This window comes from Seriola lalandi, unplaced genomic scaffold (genome assembly GCF_002814215.2).
Source record: "Seriola lalandi dorsalis isolate HSWRI2012SDOR001 ecotype SW California unplaced genomic scaffold, Sedor1 jcf7180002054784, whole genome shotgun sequence".
Taxonomy (NCBI): Eukaryota; Metazoa; Chordata; class Actinopteri; order Carangiformes; family Carangidae; genus Seriola; species Seriola lalandi.
Window position 1 is genome coordinate 619,982 of NW_019525337.1, and position 19,826 is coordinate 639,807.

The window sequence follows — 19,826 nt, forward strand, 5'->3', positions numbered from 1 at the left end:
CAAAATTTCACACAAATGATTCATATTTTATATGACTCTGGATAAACAGGGGTGTAAGCTGAAACAAGTCTGAGTGGAGGAGGTAGACAACCACGACGAGGTGATTTTATGCTGAACACTAAATCAAACATAACAGATTATTTGATAATTAAAATAGCTGCACTCACCTTCTCACAGGTTCTCAAACAGAAGCATGTTTCAAGTTTTAAAGTTGTATGTTGTCCACCCCCCACCCCCCCACACACACACACACTCACACAAATTTAGGAGACCAACAGCAGGTCTAAGTTAGTTAACTCAAATGGAAGAAGTGAACCTGATCGCAGATTATGATTCACATGAGCCACTGAAATAAATGTTGGATCAATTTCTCACAAGCCGCAGATCTTCAGAACATCCTGACATTAAAATTACATTTTTAAGACGGATCAAGAGAAAATTAACTTTATTCAGATCTATCAACTGAGACAGAGACAGGTCTGAATAAAGTTAGAATCAAGATCTCATGAGATCTCACAACGCAGATCTCTTCTCTCTGTTGGTTGTGGCTCTGGTTTCCTTGCTGCGGTAGAGCTACTGTCACTTTCCAACCACAGAAGTTAAGAGGGACTGCTATACGTGCAACCATGAATTAAAAGATTAAACTGAAATAAAACTTGTATTTCTTTGCTTTATAATACTATTATTGTCATTATTATTGAACTGTTTTTGGAGGGAAAACACAGAGTATCAGACTGATATGATCTTGTGCTGGGTTGATCAGATATAAGCCAGCAGATAAAAACGAGCAGCAAAATCAGGCGCAAATTCATATTGTATGATAATGCTGACTTAAGAGACCAAGTGTAGATCATATCTTACCATTGGCGCTGCTTGTAATACGTTATCTTCTGTAATAGAGTATTTGGTGGTACTCAGTTGGTTACAATCTGCAACCTCACCACTAGATGCCACTAAAGCCTACACACCACTGGTATTTTAAACTTGTAACTATTCGTTTTATTTTGGACGGCTGTGACCGGAAGTCGTTGTTTCATGTTTTACTGCTGCGACTTGACGGTTGTAACTGTTCAGTGTAGCGTCCAGCCTCCTGTCAGCAGCTGGGGAACAGCCTAACAGCACGATGAGAGAGGACAGACCGGAGAAAAGCCGTTAACACACCGCAAAGATGGAGGACGACCTGGCGTCAGAGGATGATATCTGTAAGTACCGTTACCGTATAGTATGTGTGTGCGTGTGTGTGTGTGTGTGTGTGTGTGTGTGTGTGTGTGTGTGTGGCGCGCGCGCGCTATCATCTGGCAGCAGCAGGATGTCCGTGTTGACCACAGGGGCAGACGTTACACACTCACAGCTTGGAGGCTGTTTCACTTGTTTTACTCCATATCTCAGTGTGTTCTGTTGTGAATGTGACGATGGACGGTAACGTAAAGAGCACTGTTCATTCTCTGTCACCTATTAAAATAAACAGCCCTCTTTTGCCGCATGTGTTCCTCATAAAAATCGGGAAAAGGCTGTTGTGAGGAAGAGTTTCCACATTTGAAGTGAAATATCTCCCTGTATGAGAGAAGCTCGCTGTGGCACCAATTTACAAGAATTACGTGAATGACCAGGAAACGTCATTAAAGGATGGTAACGTCACCTCCATGTGATTGTGGGAAGTCACTGACTGGGCTTGTAGTGTTAAACTCCTGTTATCATGCTGCGTGCACTGACTTGCACCACTGTTCAGTACTGTAAAGAAAATCAAACTTCTGGCCCAACATAGGCTTGGGTCCTCGGCCCAAGTCTGGCCCATATCTGGCAGAGTCGGCTGTTATCCTCCCCTATTGGCTGACAGCAGGAAGATTTCTTGTGTGTGTGCCAGAATTAGTCCAGATATGTACTGTATATGGGCCATATTTGGGCCATGGAACCGGGCCAGAAAAATGTGGCCCAATTGAGGGCAACATTTATTTTTTTATCCAGTGCTTAACACTGCTATTGCCAGTAATGCATGGGTTTTGTTAAGTTGGAGGTTCAGAAAAAGTGAACTATCATCATGGGAATCAGGTTGGGATGATCAACCCTCTGACAGAGGTTTATTCTCAGGGAGAATGCTGCTATTTATTCTCAGGGAAAATAAACCTTTGTCATGAAGGAACATGAAGGGAAAACACACATGGGCTGCTGCTGCTTCTGAAATGAAGCGAATAGAGATTAGACAACAAAGTAGTCTCATGTCCTTCAAGAAAAAGGATAAATAAAGTTTTCAGAGACGAACATGAGCAAAGTATAAGAACCAACGTGTAACATAAACTTCTCTTAACTGAACTGCCGTCCTTGCAAACGGTGAAAAAGAATGAATGAATGGGTGTGGAGTTTTAAATAACCTTGTAGTGACCAGGTGAACTCAATCTGGTCAATGAGGTGTGGTAAGGGTGAAAACAAGAGTGATGAGGAGTGATGAGGAAAGGAAAGGAAGTGAGGTAGGTAAAGAAGGGAAGAGGAAAATGAAAGAAAATAGGGATCTTTACTACAGGTTTAATGCCTAAGTCTTGGCCATTGAATACACAATGGTTTTCACTGGTGTTCAGAACAGACACTTTTACACTTGACATCTCCTCATCTGTCCTTTCTGACAGTGCTGTGGTCAGAGAAGGAGTTCCACGATGCTGCAAAGAGGAACGACACAGGGAAAATGCAGGAACTGATCAAGAAGGGTGTGGACGTCAAGGCCAAAAATAAAGTAAGGGCAAACGTGGACACCTTTCTGTGACTTATATCTATATCTGCCTATAATATCTACATTCAAGAGCACAACACCCCATTCACTGGCTGTCCAACTATGAAATGTCAAATGGTCTGCTGTGATAAAAGGTCTTGTACATGAGCCGCTGAGTCAGACTGAAGGTATTGTATTGTCCAGTATACAGTCTAGCAGAGCAGAGGATTTTACTTTTAAATAACCAATCAACTGCAGCTGAAGGTTCTTGTTTTGACAAGTGACTGTGAATCACTGTTACATTTTCTACAGTCAAAGTTTAAAATCTGTTGATAGATTTTTAAAGCTCATTAGCACAGTAAACCCTGCCCATGTGTGCAGTGTCCACCAACATGTCTGCCACAGTGTTCTGTAAATAAGGCTTAAATAAGAGAACATCTTCATCAATTCCACAACATGTGCTGCAAATACTGACAACACAAACTGATAGATAGAATAGATCTATCTATCTATGTATCATTCACTCACTCACTCACTCACTCACTCACTCACTCACTCACTCACTCACTCACTCACTCACTCACTATCGGAATTAAGGCAAAAATAACTTCCCAGCCAGGTTCATCACTTTTTAGTGTCCCCTGGAAACACTTCCGTTGTGTTGTGAGTATTTGCAGCTCATGTGTTGTCAAACTGATGAAGATGAACTGATGTTGTGTTTTATCTGTTTGCATGTGTTTTCTTAAGATGCAGTACATTGAGCTCTCGGGGCCACTGTGAAATACAGTATTCATACTAAACAATGAGGCATGATTCCATGTCAGTGTGTTATGTCAAATATTAATAGGTTTGAATAGAATAAATCAGATCAGATAAAACTAATCATTAATTACATATTAAAAATACATTTTTCACAACTCACAAAATTTCAAGTCCTTATTTTATAATTGAGCAGACGGCATCCTGTATGCAGACTTCTTTTATTGGGAGTGTTACACACTTTTGATGCCATCACCACACTGTAGCAGTAGACCAAAAGGAAGTGAGGCGTGTTAATGTACACAACTCAGGATAGAGAGAGCTACACTACTGAACTCTGACGTCAGACTGTGTGGTTACTATGGAGATATCAGCTGATGCCTCCAGTGAACCATCAGACCGTTCTCACAGCAGATACTCTAACATGAGAAAGAAGATTAATAATGACACATTAGAACAAACCAGTTCTGGGTGTATGTGCTGTCACTGATGTACTTCACTGAGCCATCACTAATGTATGTGATGGAGTTACTGTGACTGGCCTTCATATGTTATACAAACAGAGGCCTCAGGTGAGACTGAACAGGTGCTGTTACCTGCTCACAGCCTCAGGCTCATTTCTAAATAGTATCAACTAAACAACATGTTCACTGAACAAACTGACCCAACAGAATGAGACATGAGGGAACATATATAGTGGCTTGCCCAAACCAATTTACACACAAAGGGCACAGTTAACTAAACCCAAACCTCCACCCACCCACCTACCCACACATGAGGCATCAACAGTTGGCTTGGCCCAATCAGCTGGCTCCCAGATTTAAGAGTCCTCAGCATCAGCCACACCTTTTGCTCCACCAGGAAGGGTCCTCCCAACAACCATGGTAACACAACGCAGAACACAAGAAGCAAATGATTAATAAACAGAAAATTGCCTATGTAACCCTACAGTGTTAAAATGTGTGCGCTACATATAAGACAATGCAAGGTTAAAGCAAGTAAACTGATTCTAAAATAATCAAAGAGTGTGTTATTAAATGTTAAGGTGTAATTGACTGTAAATGAAAGAACCTGTGTTGATAACTAATGAGGTGAATTAGGATTGGAATGATATTACCCTGTTTGGCTGATGCCATCACAGGATCACTGAGCCCTGTCCGTCTCTGTCTGTCTGCCTGTCTGTCTCTGTCTGTCTCTCTCTCTGTACAGATAGACAGGAAGGCTCTGCACTGGGCGGCAGGAGCAGGGAATGAACAGGCTCTTCGTCTCCTCCTGGACCACGACACTGAAGTTGATGAGGCGGACATTGTGTGTACACAAGTTTGTCGTTTATGACCATTTACTATTGAACTCATTCATTCCATCTTTTATATTAGATTTAGCCAGAGTGGCTATGATGAGAGCGGCACTCAGCCTGATGCTGAGTAAGTAAGCTTTCTGAAATAAAAGAAATATTTAGTGGGGCAGGGACAGACCGAGCCCAGCAGGGAAACCACTCTCCAGTGGTTTCAGAAAGTATTCACTAAATCTCAACACAACAAAAATCTCTCATTTTCAAAAGTCTTCCGAGCCTTGATTGAGCTCTTTGAAACACACCGTTCAGCAGCTCTGAACCTAGATCTGGTCAACTCATTCTTCACTTTCAGTTTTCGATTTTTAATGCATTTGTGGAAACTTCTAAAAACAAGTTTTCACTTTATCATTGAAAGTTAATGAGTGTAGACTGATGGGAAAAAATGTCAGTTTTATCAATTTAAATTTAAACGTACAACACAATAAAGTGTGTACAGTTCTACCACCCTCACTGTTGTCAATGTTTGTCCACAGTTTGGCATGAACGCTCTGCTGCTGGCCTCCTGGTTTGGTCACCTGAAGATCCTGCAGATCCTGGTGTCCTGTGGAGCAAAGCTCAGCTGTGTGAACAAGGTCAGAGAGTGATTGATCTCAGCATCACTACAGAGTCAGAGGTTGGTGTCTTACTGATGTGTGTGTGTGTGTGTGTGTGTGTGTGTGTGTGTGTGTGTGTGTGTGTGTGTGTGTGTGTGTGTGTTAGGATGGTCTGACTATGCTGCACTGTGCTGCTCAGCGAGGCCACATCAGAGTGTTGGAGTTCATCATGGAGGACCTGGAGGACATCTGTCTGGACAGAGAGGACAAGGTGACTGTTGACTCATCTACACACATAGGTGTAGGTTTGCATATGGACAGTAGGGACATGTTCCAACCAAAATTTGAGTGAACTTGTTGGCACTATGTTTGAAGTGAAGTCATTAGATAATTCTGATGTGCCCTCTCAGAGGCTACGTCTCCAAGAAACTGATCTAGGCTTGCTAGCATTTGATTGGCTGAAATGGCGGGGCCGATCTGGAGGCTGGACTTGAGAACTGACTTGTCCGTTCAGTATTCACTGTGTCTGCGTCTTCTACGCAACACCATGCGTCTCCCTCTTTCTCTCTTTCTGTTTGTGTGTTAGCAGAACCATGAGGTTCAGGGGGGAGAGTAGAGAATAGTTAATCGATCGCAGATGGTGTTTTTCTGATGGATTAAATAACATACAAATAAAATGTCAAAATGAGTCGCCCAATATACCTGGGTGGCTGTTAATATACCTGGGCAGCTTAGTATAGTTTTTATTATTCCACGCCTGTGATAGTCAGAGCCAGAAGCATATTGTTTTCAGGATGTCAGTGTGTATTTCAGTAACGCCTTGACAAAACTCAAATTTGGCACAAACATTGGTGGTTCTTATTTTCTATGACTCTGGATAAACAGGGATGTAACCTGAAACCAGTCTGAGTGGAGGAGGCAGAGAACCACGAGGAGGTGATTCTAGTTTAAATGTAAATACAGATCTTATATGTTAATAAACCATTCAGTTGACATCAAAAGTCCTCTTTGTTATGGAGGGATTGTTGTGTCTCTACAAATGTTGAGACTAAACCTACGACCTTGTTAAAAAATGATTTAGTACAAACTGTGAATGTGTTTTTATGTGTATGTATACACAGTACAGTATATGTGTATGTATACAGTACAGGTAGTACAGTATATGTGTATGTATACACAGTACAGTATACTGTATACACAGCGGCTCCTGTTTGTAACATGCTGACATCTCTACCAGGCAGGGAAGACAGCTCTTCACCTGGCGGCTGAACATGGACGACTGGAGGTGGTGGAGTTTCTGATTGGAATGGGTTGCACACATGGATTAAAGGACAAGGTAGACACACACACACACACACACACACAGTAAATGTTTTATTTGTTATTCGCTGTCATGACGACACCTTGACCAAATGAAAACAAGCTGACATCCATCCATCACTTCAGAGATTTTAAGTCACAAACAAACATTACGAACCAGGATCTCTTCAGACTTTAAATCCTGTGTACAGATACTGCACTGAGGGGAAATACCTGCTAACAGCTGACTCCAAAAGTAAATATCTTCACACTGCTTCTCAGATAAACGGAAGCAGATGACAGCATTTGATAAATCAGCACATGGTCAAACTGAACTTCACTGCAGCTGCCACTGTGATCAGGTCAGGGCTTTGTTCAGGTTTATTTTACAGCTGAGGAGAGGAAGGCCACGGTCAGTGGTCCTCATGACTTCTGTACCATAGAGATGCATACTACACTGTACATTGACAAATAAAACTTTGAACTGCTGTTTAGTGGCAACATCGCTCATACCTGAAACATAAAACACAATAACATAATTATATTATAAAAAAAGAGATATTAAATGTTGGATATCCCCCAAGCTTAACACAGGCTCATCTGGTAGGTCTGTTGTGATACATCCAAGAAAACAGGTTGGATACCACTGGTTTATTGATTTATTGATTTATTTCAAAGTGAATGGAACATCAAGCCAACACACTGAGGAGGTTGGTCTGTGAACAAACTGTTCTCTTCTCCTCTTCAGTTTAGTACCAAAATACCAGTAACCTGTTAACACGCCCTCAACATGTTCACAACCTGCACATCTCACACCCCGATCTGATATTGTTTTTCCTCCTTCTGTAACTCCAACTTATTTCTGTCCTGCTTTTGACCTTCATTGTTTTTGATTCGTTTGTCAAAGCAGTCTGTAAACTCTGTTTGTAAAGGTACTATATAGATAAAGTTATTATATTATTGTTTTCATAGATACATGTAAAGGAAGCTGTGGGTCACTGGTCGTTATATGTTGTTATGTCTTGTAATGTGTTGTCATGTACGGCCTGCAGGAGGAGAACACGGCCATGCATCTAACAGCGAAGTGCGGCCACACAGAGGTCCTGCAGAAGATCGTGGAGACCGGACTAGATGTGGATGAGAGGAACATAGTGAGTTCACTAGGCTGGTCTCAGATCAGTTTGCAGTTCTACACATCAAAACCTTTTTTACCCCCCCCAGTAATCACCTGTTTCTGTTTCCAAGACAACAAACATAACACAAGGATACAACATAAAATAAAACTCTAAAACCACTCAACTATCAAACAGAAATAGGAGAACATTTTCTGTTTTCTGTTGGAAGGACATAAAAGAATATTTTGTGACTCCATATTGAAATTCATACAGCAGGGCTCAGACAGACACACTGAACACTGATGGCATTAATTATGACACACGTTATCTCAAATCTCTGTAAGGATAATATGAATTGATGACATTTATAAAAATATCAAATGTCAACTTCACTGTGACATCATAATGTTCTGCCTAAACACTCTGTGTGTTATAGGATGGTCTCACAGCTTTGCACCTGGCAGCTGATGGAGGTCACTATGACTGTGTCAAGTTGCTGCTGGAGTCCGGCTGTAATGTCAACGCACAGACGAATGTACGGTTTGTTCATTTAAAGTCAAATATCATCTGTAATAAACAGGAGAGGTTAGGATAGGTTAGGTGAGGTTTATTAATGTTGTGACATCTTGTTTTGACCGCAGAGGAACATGAACGCTCTGCACTACGCTGCCCAGCACGGCTTTGACAAAGAGGCCAGTTTACTCCTGGAGGCAGGAATCAGCATCGATGCTGTCGACAATGTGAGTGATGTCACCTGTCATGTGACCTGTTTCTTGGCTTGTATGATGACTGGAAAAGAATTCCTGCTACGGAAGTTTATCCAAAATAGTAAGAATGCATAAATGTGTTTAATTTAACATTTTAGAGAATGTCTTCACACTGATGGTTCAGGTTCTTTCAGACAGGAGGTAGGGGTTGTTGCCTGTGTCTAGTGTTGGCACCTACTCGCTCTGTGAAAGCTGCTTGAATCCTGTCTGGAAGAAAACATTTCCACACTGACCTTTTCAAACGAAAAAGTACAAGACTGTTGCACGTCTCACCCCCCTGACCAATCAGAGGTACAGTTGTACATTTGTGCTGGGGTCTGTTGTACTTGTGACACCACCCACCTGTAGTGCTGCGCAGCAGTACATTGTTGAGTTTTGGACTGCACAGTTAGGGGACAGAGCACACACACATTTCAACCTGAGGGGCACAGGATGGATGAGCTGAGAGCTCTCCATCCTCTCCACTGCTGCCTAAAACAGTGAGGGGGTTGGGTTCTAGGTCAAAATTGAGGATTAAGGAAAAGGTTTGGAAAATGTCTCTCCAGTATTTTTCCAGGCCTAGACATGTCCAGAAATGTGAATTAGGGAGGTCTCACCTCACATCGGGGTTAATATGAGATCATTTGGCGGTTTTAATTTAGTGAAGAGGGGCATGTCCTACACCAGCCAGTTTGTCATAGATAGCAGGTATTAAACTTTTGTGTGGTGGGTGTAAACTAGTATTACTAGTACTACTATCTTAGTGGAGGAAGTGTCTGGTTTGCAGGTACCTGGAGGAATGGGTACGAGGTAGGTCACACTTTTCGGAAAGTTGTTCAAATGATAAAAGATCTTCAGCGTTCACTATTCCTACTCTGCGATTCATGTAATGCAGGGTCCAGCAAAGAAGGTTGGAAAAGATGGCTGTATAGGAGAGGGCTAAAGAGAGAAAACTCCTGGCAACCAAAGTCTCTTTCACTGTGCCAGACAAACAGATTATCACTCAGTTAACTTGGGGGGAGAAGGCTTGAGACTCCTAACAGTGAAAAGCTTTTTGACAGAATTCAGCTCCATTGCCTTGGTCTGTATATGTGTATATTAACCACTCAATAATAAAAGCAGAAATTAGACTGTGCTAAGCCTCCATTATTTTTAGATGTTTGAAGAGGGGGCTTGTTCCTGCATACGTAGGACAATATAACTGAGTCTTAAGAGGAATACATAGTGTATATATAGATATAATATATAAGATATAAATATTTCGGAAGAATATTCATTCATCCAGGGATGTATATATTCACTGCATTAGGCACTGTTTCACATGATTTAACAGAGTAAGGAAATTGTCTTTAAAAAGACACGTGTTTTTTTGTGACTGAAAGATAAGTCAAATATTTTGAACAATCTTAAAGGGGAAGTTAGCGTACTCTGGTGTAAGTGTCTCCGTTCACAGGGAAAAGGTCACTCTTTAAATTAAGTAAATTTAATTGGTTGGGAAATGACAGAAGTATCTGGAAGTATCTGATCTTGATATGAAAAGAAAAGGATGTTTGCATAGAGGAAAACTTCGTGTCCAACTACCTTCCTCCAAATCCCTGAAATATCAGGCAGCTATAGAACTCAGAAGCACTAACGACTCTATTGACAGATCGAGTAGTGGGCTTAAAAGACGCCCTGAACAAGTTCCCTGTTAGAGGTTTCAGGGTTGTGACTGTGCAAAGTTCATGAGGATTGAAGAAGTAGGGCACAAGTATAATCATTTTATCCACGTTATCAATCTTGGTCCAGAGTCAAATATTTTTTAAATTGCAAACAAGTACATCCACTCCACACAGTCACATACTTTCTTCTCGATTAGAGAGGACACATTCAGGAGTCACATCTGAGGGTGAGTAGAAGACATCAAATAGACAACGATTGACAAAGCCAGTTTGATCTTCGGATATGATTGATGGCAGAAAGTTCTCCATTCTACTGACCAAAACTTTGACATCAACGTTGAGGGTGTCACCATCTTCAGCACAATTTACAACCACATTATAGTGTGTTATAACCTGTTTATTAAATGTTTATATGCTGAGTCTGAATGCTAGAGAATGCTCTTGTTTTCCGGCTCATTCACACATCTGATGAAATGTTCGTCTTCTTTATGTTTAAAACAGCAACACACCACAGCACTCCATGTGGCGGTGTTCAGCAGCCACACTGAGGTTGTGCGGCTGCTCATAGATGCTGACTGTGACCTGGACGTCACTGACTGTGTGAGTACCAGCTTCTTGATCGCAGAACAGAGAGCCCGTTCCTCTGCAGGAGCTCAGTGTGAGCGGCAGTCCAACAGATCAGTGTCCTGTGCTTCACAGAGACAGCAGACGGCTCTACACATCGCAGCAGAGCATGGCTGGCAGGACCTGGCTGAGATGATGTTGATTTCAGGAGTTAACCTCAACATGGCTGACAAGGTACCACACAGCACAGACTCTCACCTGGACGGTCAGGACCGGAGGCTTCATGTCCGTCTGTCTCACTCTTCTGAACGTCATATCCTCACATCAACACTTTGAGGGAACTTCTCTAAATTTGGCACAAACGTGCAAGGTCAAAGGTCAAAGGTCACTGTCACTGTGACCACACAGAAAAAGTACAATTAATACCTTTTATTAACTTCCTACATAGTCTTCACTACATATACAGTATGATTCTGGACAAGGAACAATAGAAATATACTTTAAATATCCAAAAATATAATGTAGATAAATACACTAGTTGAGTAAATGTACTTAGTTACATTCCACCACTGTTTATGTGTCTTTGGGTTTATTTACTGTTGTTAATTATTTTTGACATTTTAAACCCAAAAGAATTGAATAATTAAAAATAAAAAAAAGCAAATAATCCACTTGCTGCACTATAATGAACATTGCAGGTATTAAATAGATATGTTTCCCTATATTTGTAAACCACTAAATGCCCTGATAATTATTAATAATATGAATGATTACAGTGATGATGTCACCAGCCTCGCAGATGGATGTGTAGTAGAGATTAAACCACCAAGTTCATGACCTTTTCTTGATAAATGTTAAACGTCAGTACACATATTGTAAACATGTCATCAGCCTGAGATTGAATAATATGTATATTATGGTCTGTAGAACTGCTGTATTTTATGGCTGAGCTTTGTTTTCTGTGTCAATTCTCTTTATATATTCTAATTTTGAATTTTACATCATATTTCCCTGATAATATCTTAACCTGAAGTGTGACTCCTGTATCTCTGTACATCATCTAGCGGATTGACAAGCTGCTTCTTCACTGTGTTGTTTTGACAATGTAATAAACACAGCAGGGGAAAACATGTCTGGAGGTGGCAGCCAGAGGAAACCACGTCATCCTGGTCGACATGATCATCAAAGCCGACCGCTTCTATAAATGGGAGAAGGTGAGTTTGTCATCAGTGGGTGTGACCTGCACTGGCTCAGATAGAATGACTTCAATGCAGTGATGAAGAAGAGAGTAAGAGCTTCATCACTGTCAGGAATCCTGTCGATTAAAGATTCTGTGTTCAGGTCAAATGAAGCTACAATAGTTATTATGTAGTTATTTAGTGATAAACTCTCCTCTGATTGTTAGAAGCTCTGTTTTGAAACCAGAGTCAAAACCATCCACTACCACTACACAAATATCTACTGATCTTAATTATTGATCACTTTATTGTAAACTCTTCTGTCCCTGTCAGGATCCTGTAGGGATGATGACTCAGTTTTTCCAGTGATCTGATTGGTCAGTAGTTTGGCTGTTGACAGGTTGGATCTGATTGGGAGCAGGTTAGGAGTTCAGTATCAGTTACCGTGGGGATTTACCCTGGAAGAACCACCTTCGTAGGACTGAAAACCCAGAGTTAAACCTGAAGTTACCTCGATAACCTCAGATCCTGCTTCATAGTACAGACCTCTGGTGTTTTTTATTGATCTTATGTTGACACTGTTCTGAGGCACTGTTTTCTAGGACAGGTCAGTTATCTGCATGATGACTGTTAATCCTGAGTCAGGTTCAACAGAAACTTTTACAAAAACAACAAAGTTACTTTTGAAATTTGTATTTTTCACCATAGAGTCAGGACTCAATAGAAAACAAATGATGCACTGCAGCAGGATTCTTCCATTACCTTCACTGCTGTGTGACAGGGTTCATACAGCCACAGCCATCTGGATTAGTTATTATGGGGTTGTTAACATGATTTACAGAGCCTTGATTTTATTTACATCTAATAGCAACATCCTGGACGTCCACAGGAAAATTCAGATGAAGCATTGCTGTTTTTATTAGTTGTTAAATGTAATTTGAGAAGACTTTTCAAGACTCAGACTTGTGGACCCCACTGTTTGTATATAACTATATGGAGAACTGGTACTACTGTTGCCTTCAGGATCACATGAGCAGTGAGCAGGACTCCTGGGTGGGGAGGCCGCTGAGCTTCAGGCAGGACCACCAGCCGGAGACACAGCACCTCCGCTCAGTCCTGTGGAGCCTGGCCACCAAGCACCTCTGCCGCGGGGAGTGGAAGATTCTGGCACAACACTGGGACTTCAGTGACGCTCATATGCGAGCTATAGAACAACAGTGGACAGGTGAGCCATGCTGAAACACACATTACACACAGATGCACTAAACACTGCTTCACAACACCTCAGCACAGGGACACACATATTTCCCAACCTCAGCACTGGTTCATTCTCTCTACCAGCTGTCTTAGTCAATACCACTCATGTCTGTACAGGGTTATGGAGCCAGGAGCTGATTAGCTTAGCTTCCTGTAGCTTTAAAACAAGTGACAGCCAGGCTAGCTGTTTCCCGCTGCATCCAGTCTTTATAAGAAGCTAAACTCACCCAATTGAGTCCTGGCTCTGGCTCCACAGTTAATGCACAGATATGAGAGTGGTATTGATCTTATCTAACTCTCAGCAGTGTTTGATGTAGACCATGTCCACACCACTGCAGATATGAAGATGCTGTTTACAGTCACAAAGCATTGAACTGCAAGTTTGTCCCAGCCAGGGTCATCACTTTTTGTGTGTCTCCTGGAAACACTTGTGTTGTGTTGTGAGTATTTGCAGCTCATGGCTTGTTATATTGATGAAGATGTTTTCTGAGGTTGTTTGTGTTTTCTTAAGTTGCAGTGTGTTCAGCTCTGACTCTGTTTAGTCATTCAGTTCACTACAATCACAGTTTTATCCCATGACTGACAGCAGAGCTCTCAGACAGTAGTTCACTAATAAAAGCTGCTGGTGAAGTCAGTTAAAGTGGTGAGTAGATCAGTTTAAAGATGTTTTGGTGCATGTCCTGAACACCTCTGATGTGTTCTGTCCATGTCTAATGGAAGAAATAGAGCAGTCCTGACTGTTGTCAACCACACTCACTGACTTGTATCAGATACTCATGTTTTCAGCTCAGGTGCAGCAAGTCAAGTTATCTGGTGACACGTCTGTTTGGATATATGGATGGAACAATCACAGTCTTAAGCCCTATTGTGCAAAAAAAAGTGGTCTTATATTTGTAATTTAAAACAGTTTTAAACACTCTCATTGAATATTAGTCTGTCAGCTAAACAGCTGCTTTCATTCCCTCTCCTGACAGAAAACAACAGATTGCAGCCACTTCATTATTCCTTCGCAACAGTCAGAGCCATATTGTTTTCCGGTTGTCCATCCATCTCTTCCATTCTCGTGGACACGATATCTCAGTAACGTCGTGATGGAATGAAATTAAAATTCGGCACAAATATTCGCTAGGACTCAAGGATGAATTGATTAGATTTTGGTGGTCAAAGGGTCAAGGTCACGGGACCTCACAATACATGGTTTTGGCCTAGAGAATGCGATACCTCCGTAACACCTGAACAAAGATTCAAATTTGGCACAAATATTCACTTGGACTCAAGGAAGTCAGTTTGACCTCACAACACTTTTTAGCAATTACTCCAGACTTCTCACAGTAATTATGACAAAATTTCACACAAATGGTTCATATTTCATATAGGGATGTAATCTGAAACTAGTCTGAGTGGTGGAGGCACACAACGACGAAGAGGTAATTCTAGTTTTCAGTGTTGACTCCTCTCAGATCAGATCCAGATGGATATTAGTGTGTATTATAATTCTGAGTTGAACTTGTAGGTATGAAAAGCTTCAAAGAGCATGGTCACCGCATGCTGCTCATCTGGCTTCATGGAGTCGTGGTGGCGGGGGAGAACCCCATCAAAGGCCTGTACGAGGGGCTGGTGGAGATCTCCCGCACAGACCTGGCAGGTGAGACCATCACACTGCACCGTGCTCTATGTTCATGTCCATCAATGCTGTGGTGGGGGTCGGGGTGGGGGGTCAGTGATGTATCGGTGCATTACTTGCTGTCTCCTTGTTGTGTTGATCATCCAGAGTGTGTCCGTCAGAAGGCGAACGCAGAGAGCAGCTCTCCTAAGATGTGCTCTGCGATGTGATCTGTGTCACTCTGAGTGACTGTGAAGGTTTCACTTCACCCCTGAACTCTGTTTAACTATAAATGACCTGAGCTGAGCCAATCACAACACTTTGTATAATTTATGGCATGTTTATATTCACATTTTTAATCTGTTCTGACTCTGGTTGAGAGGATTTATTCTATGTTAGGGTGAGGGGACAATAAGATGGTTTTAATGTAAAATAACAGTTCTTTTTGTTGTTTTTTTAATGCATGTGGTGAACAGCTGCTGACACTATTCATACTGTATATACTGCTTTATCTCTGTACACAAAGGGCTGTAAACACACAACACATTTCAGATTATTATAAGGATTTATCATCCAGCCTCATATAATGTAAAGGATCCACCATAAAACCCATCATTTAATAAGGAATGTCACCTGGTATTAGGTTTGGGCCGATATTCAATAATATTGCAATATTTCCCACCAATGCAATATTTTTCATCATATCAATTTTTTGCTGTAACATAATATATGATTTAATATATTATTAAAAAAAAACAATTGAAACATAAAATATAACCCCTGTGATAATATCGTATATCAGGATTTTTGGGTTAGACTGCATTGAGATATTAAATTTTGGATATCAACCCTACCTGGTATCATGTGGGACTTGGATCCTGATCCACAAAATATTTACTATATACTGTATTTCTTTATCAAAAACTATATCTAGCAGCTACATAGAAATCCAAACTCCCCCCACCACATGCTTTCTCCTGAAAACATAAAGCTAAAGCTCTCCTTCCTTAAAGTTCCCCTCCAGACATGTTTCAAACTCTGTAAAAGTATTCTATGCTAATACTAATCAGCTGTGATTCATATTTAGTTGATCATGGTTTTCCCGAACAAACAGTCTCATCTCTTACATCCTGAGTGAGAAATGTGGATCAGGCCTTGAGCCCCGCCCACCACCTGCTGGCTCCAGGTGGACAGGTGAAAGAGCAGAGAGCATCAAGATGGTTAGAGGAGGAAACATCAGAGAGACTCAGCCACATGTTTGAGCCTCAGTCAGACCCAGACTCAGATGAGGAGTCTGAGACCAGAACCAGAGACTAGCAGACGGATCAGAACACTTAGCGTAGTTAGCATCTTTTATCTGTTTATGTTGTTTGTTAGCTTGTAACTGGCAGTGGCTGACACAGTGTCAGTGGTTCTGCTAATGCTAACTGTCTCTCTGTACTGACAAGGTTTCAGGCTTATTTAGCCCCGCCCCCAATCCCCACCAGTTGACAGGATTGGTTCCTTAGGTGTTGATGATCATTTCTCATCATATGTCTATTATATAAAAACATCATATGGGAGTTTGGCTCCAAAAGAAACTCAGAAAGAAGTTGTTATGCTTAATATGGAAGCAAACAGCTGCCTGCTCACACATCAGCAGACACTGATGAGCATGTGACACTGAAGTGCATTCAGACTGAATGAGAAGCAGGTTTTGTCCTCGTATTATTTGCAGGAGCTGGAGTCTGACCAGAGAGCCTGGAGGCAGACTCGAGACTAAGCCAGTGTTTTAGTTTCATGGTCCAGTCCAAAGTTCACATGTAACAAAAATGTGAAGAAAGAACAACTAAACTGAATTTATTCTTACACAGCAAAATTCACATCAGCTTAAAGATTATGGATCATGGACATCTAATGAACAAACAGAGCAGAAGTATCATGGTTAGGGCTCCTCGATTTTAACCATAGGCCGATGTCCAATCATTACCCTGTGAAAGCCGATATGATCGTTATGATACCCCATGAGCGAGAGAGAGAGGAGTGACCACAACTCTCTCTCTCTCTCTCTCTCTCTCTCTCTCTCTCATGGATACCCTGCATGTTGACTGCAGCATCTGTTACAAGGCATTTTACCTTGTTCCTCTCCACCATGAGGTTAGTTTCACCTGAGCCGTGTGGCTTCTGAGTGGCTGCTGGGAAGATTTTCACTCAGGTGAGGTGTTAAAGGTGCTGACCAAAAACAAGAGGGTTGTAGATGTCAAAAGAGATAGACTGAGCACATGAGCAGCTTATATTGCCTTTAAGGTCCAAATGATCTACATTCAGCCAGTTACCTGCTCAGGTTGGCCAGCCTCCTGACAAGGGGAGGAGCATCACAACTTCCAACAAAAGTAGTTGTAAGTACGTGTGTGATTTTATGCGACTTAACATGATGCCTGCTGGACTTAAAGCAGTGCATTCTGGTTAGAAAGTTTGTCCGACTTTTGCTGCAGAACATCATCATGTCACATGACATTAAAACCTCACAGGAGCAAGGCACCTTCACTTTTCTGAGGCAGGTTCTGCAGTTTCTCACCTGTGTGATGACTGAGCTTTGTCCTGATTGGCTGAAGGCTTCACTGACACACATGACATGTTTTATGTATTAATTCTAAGAACTTCAGTTCCTCTTTTACTGTTCCTTCAGTTTATTTGAGCTCCTCCTTCTGAAAGCTCAGTTTTTACATATGGACACCAACACTATAGTTTTCATTTCCAGTTTGTTATTATGAAAGCATTCTTACAGGTCAAGATTTATTCTTTAGATTTCTCTTCACCTCCTGGCAAAATGGTGGCCCTTGTTTTTTATTGTCAAGTCTGTGGTTCTCAATGAATAAATATTTTTACTTTTTATTTATTTACCATCAAACACTTTGGGCTCCATAATAAACACTGAAAGATCTGTGGATGCTGCTGATGCCTTTAAAAAGCAGCTCAAGGTCCAGAGGTGCAGACTTCACTTCTCCTGTTTTATTCATCTGTTGATGTGAAGTACTTTGCCCTCGAATGGTGCTATTAAAAAAAACTTGATTCACTCACTTCACCAGGAGAGTGACGACACCAGCCACACACTGCAGCAGCTCTCACACACATCAATACTCTGTAGATATCATCATATCACCACATGGAAATGTACTGGTAAAGCTGCCACCATTTTTGGGCAGAACTCGAACAATGGCTGTTGTATTAGCACAGGAAACATGAGCGGGTCACCCTGGTTACAACAAATGATCTAAAGTGCAGTTTTGCTCAGTGTTGACATGATCACTCACTATCAGCTGTTAACATCCATTAGCATTAGTAATATACAGTGTTTAACCTACTGTCCCCACTGCAAGCAATAGACCATTTACAGGATGCAGTTTAATGATGCAAAAAACACATGACATTTCGAGCAAAAAAAAAAACTTTTCTATTTTGATCTAAACTTTGCTTTATTGTTTTATGATTTACTGGATAATTTCACTTCTTCTAAACCTCTTTGGTTGATGTCATCATAACCCATAAACATATGCTGATGATGGGTCACAAGTTGCTTTATTTTGAAGGGTGACAAGCCAAAAGGTTGGGAAGTGCTGTTCTAGATGACTGGGCATCCTGCAATGGTGTGGTAGCAAACAGGAAATGGTTAAAACTATGACCAAAAAAATCCAGCTTATATAAAACTGAACTTAAGGAGTTGTGTGTATATCTGTATTTATGTTTATGAATCCACTGATTCACTAAACTGAGAGTTTGAAATGGTTTTGAAACACTGCACCATGTGTTTAATGTTTTCATGTATTCCTCTCGGTTTCACTCTGACCAAAACAAATTGAATCACAGTTCTGTTTTTGTTATATATGTACAGTATTTCCATTTCTACTTGAATTTCTTTGTGGAGCCACTCTGTGCATGTTCAGAGTTTTAAATCACGTGTGTGTGGTATAGATATAATCTGTGTTAAATGTATAAACTTCTAATGTAATTGTGAACTTGACTCATTCATGAGATCAGTAAAAACTACACTTTGAAAACAAGTGTCTATGTTGCAGTGTTCTCCTACAAATCTGGACAGTCATCTAGAGTGAAGAGCCTGTGGGCGGGTATCACAAGTGGGCCAACAAATCATTTGCAAAACAGTACAATTTTGGTGAAAGCATGTCATTATGAAAAATATGTATAAATATGAATAATGTTTTGAAATGTTTTTTTTAAAAAAAATTTAAATTTATAAACTCAATGATAGGAACTTTTATGTTTTCGATTTGTTTGCTATTGCAGTCTGATTGTGCACTGAAAGATTACATCGATGGCAAAAACTGGAGCATCTAATCCTATGCTGCTTTCAGTTCAGTCCTGAATGTTCCATCGTTCTCATTAAAAACACATGATTCAGCCTCTGTATAGATAGATCACATGTGGGCAGCCAACATTTTTGAGATTTTCAAGTGGGTCATGAGTGGAAAAGATTAGGAACCACTGATCTACATCTACGTCTTTTACAGTAAAACTGTTCTGATGATGCTACAAACAACTCAAACACACTCATTCAATGAGTGGGAGCTCCAGTTGCTCCAAAGCTGAATATGATTTACAATTATATACTCTATACATAGGACACAGGACCATGGTCTGATTAACCTCTTAAACTCAGCATGGCCTTCAACCCAGCCACTACTCATCCTCTCTATGGCCTCCAGGTTCACACCCAGAGAGCAGATTATTTGGTCAGGAACCACCCAGTGTGCCTGTGCTGGAATAACCTGGCCTCTTATTTTCTGTGCATCAGTTCACTTGTGGTAATTTGATTCACTTTGATCAGACTCTCCAAGAAACCTAACCACACTCACCTGCTCAGGTGTTTGGCTGTATAAATTCAGGGATGTGGCCTCATGACATCTAAAGAAACATATCACTTGTGTCTTTGATACAGATGAGCTTATTTTCCCACTGCTCAACCATTTCTGTTGCAGTGCGTTTTCTTCTGTATATATATTAGATTCCAGCCATAGTTCTCCCTTGTTGTAAGTGTGTGAGGTATTGTTCTGTAGTT

The 19,826-nt window shown here is 41.0% G+C and overlaps 1 protein-coding gene across 2 annotated transcripts; it reads left to right on the forward strand.

Annotated features, from left to right (window-relative positions):
- The first annotated feature begins 1,058 nt into the window (after positions 1–1,058).
- ankdd1a (ankyrin repeat and death domain containing 1A) lies at positions 1,059–19,179 on the forward strand. 2 transcript variants are annotated; one of them, XM_023425536.2, is made up of 15 exons: positions 1,059–1,202; positions 2,622–2,725; positions 4,670–4,768; positions 5,288–5,386; positions 5,514–5,618; positions 6,585–6,683; positions 7,699–7,797; positions 8,198–8,296; positions 8,403–8,501; positions 10,670–10,768; positions 10,868–10,966; positions 11,851–11,946; positions 12,934–13,135; positions 14,681–14,812; positions 14,939–19,179. In XM_023425536.2, the coding sequence occupies exons 1-15, from the start codon at positions 1,169–1,171 to the stop codon at positions 14,998–15,000; spliced, it is 1,527 nt and encodes a 508-aa protein (XP_023281304.1). In that variant the 5' UTR covers positions 1,059–1,168; the 3' UTR covers positions 15,001–19,179. The 2 variants fall into 2 exon arrangements, with proteins under 2 accessions (XP_023281304.1, XP_087035241.1); XM_087179115.1 differs by having other exon boundaries at positions 10,670–10,966.
- The last annotated feature ends 647 nt before the right edge of the window (positions 19,180–19,826 follow it).

Excerpts from the sequence above, each read along its gene's own strand:
- ankdd1a (XM_087179115.1), top strand. The coding sequence starts at position 1,169 with ATGGAGGACGACCTGGCGTCAGAGGATGATATCT. Across the intron at positions 1,203-2,621 it reads GGCGTCAGAGGATGATATCT|TGCTGTGGTCAGAGAAGGAG; the intron begins GTAAGTACCGTT and ends CCTTTCTGACAG. Across the intron at positions 10,967-11,850 it reads ACCTCAACATGGCTGACAAG|CAGGGGAAAACATGTCTGGA; the intron begins GTACCACACAGC and ends TAATAAACACAG.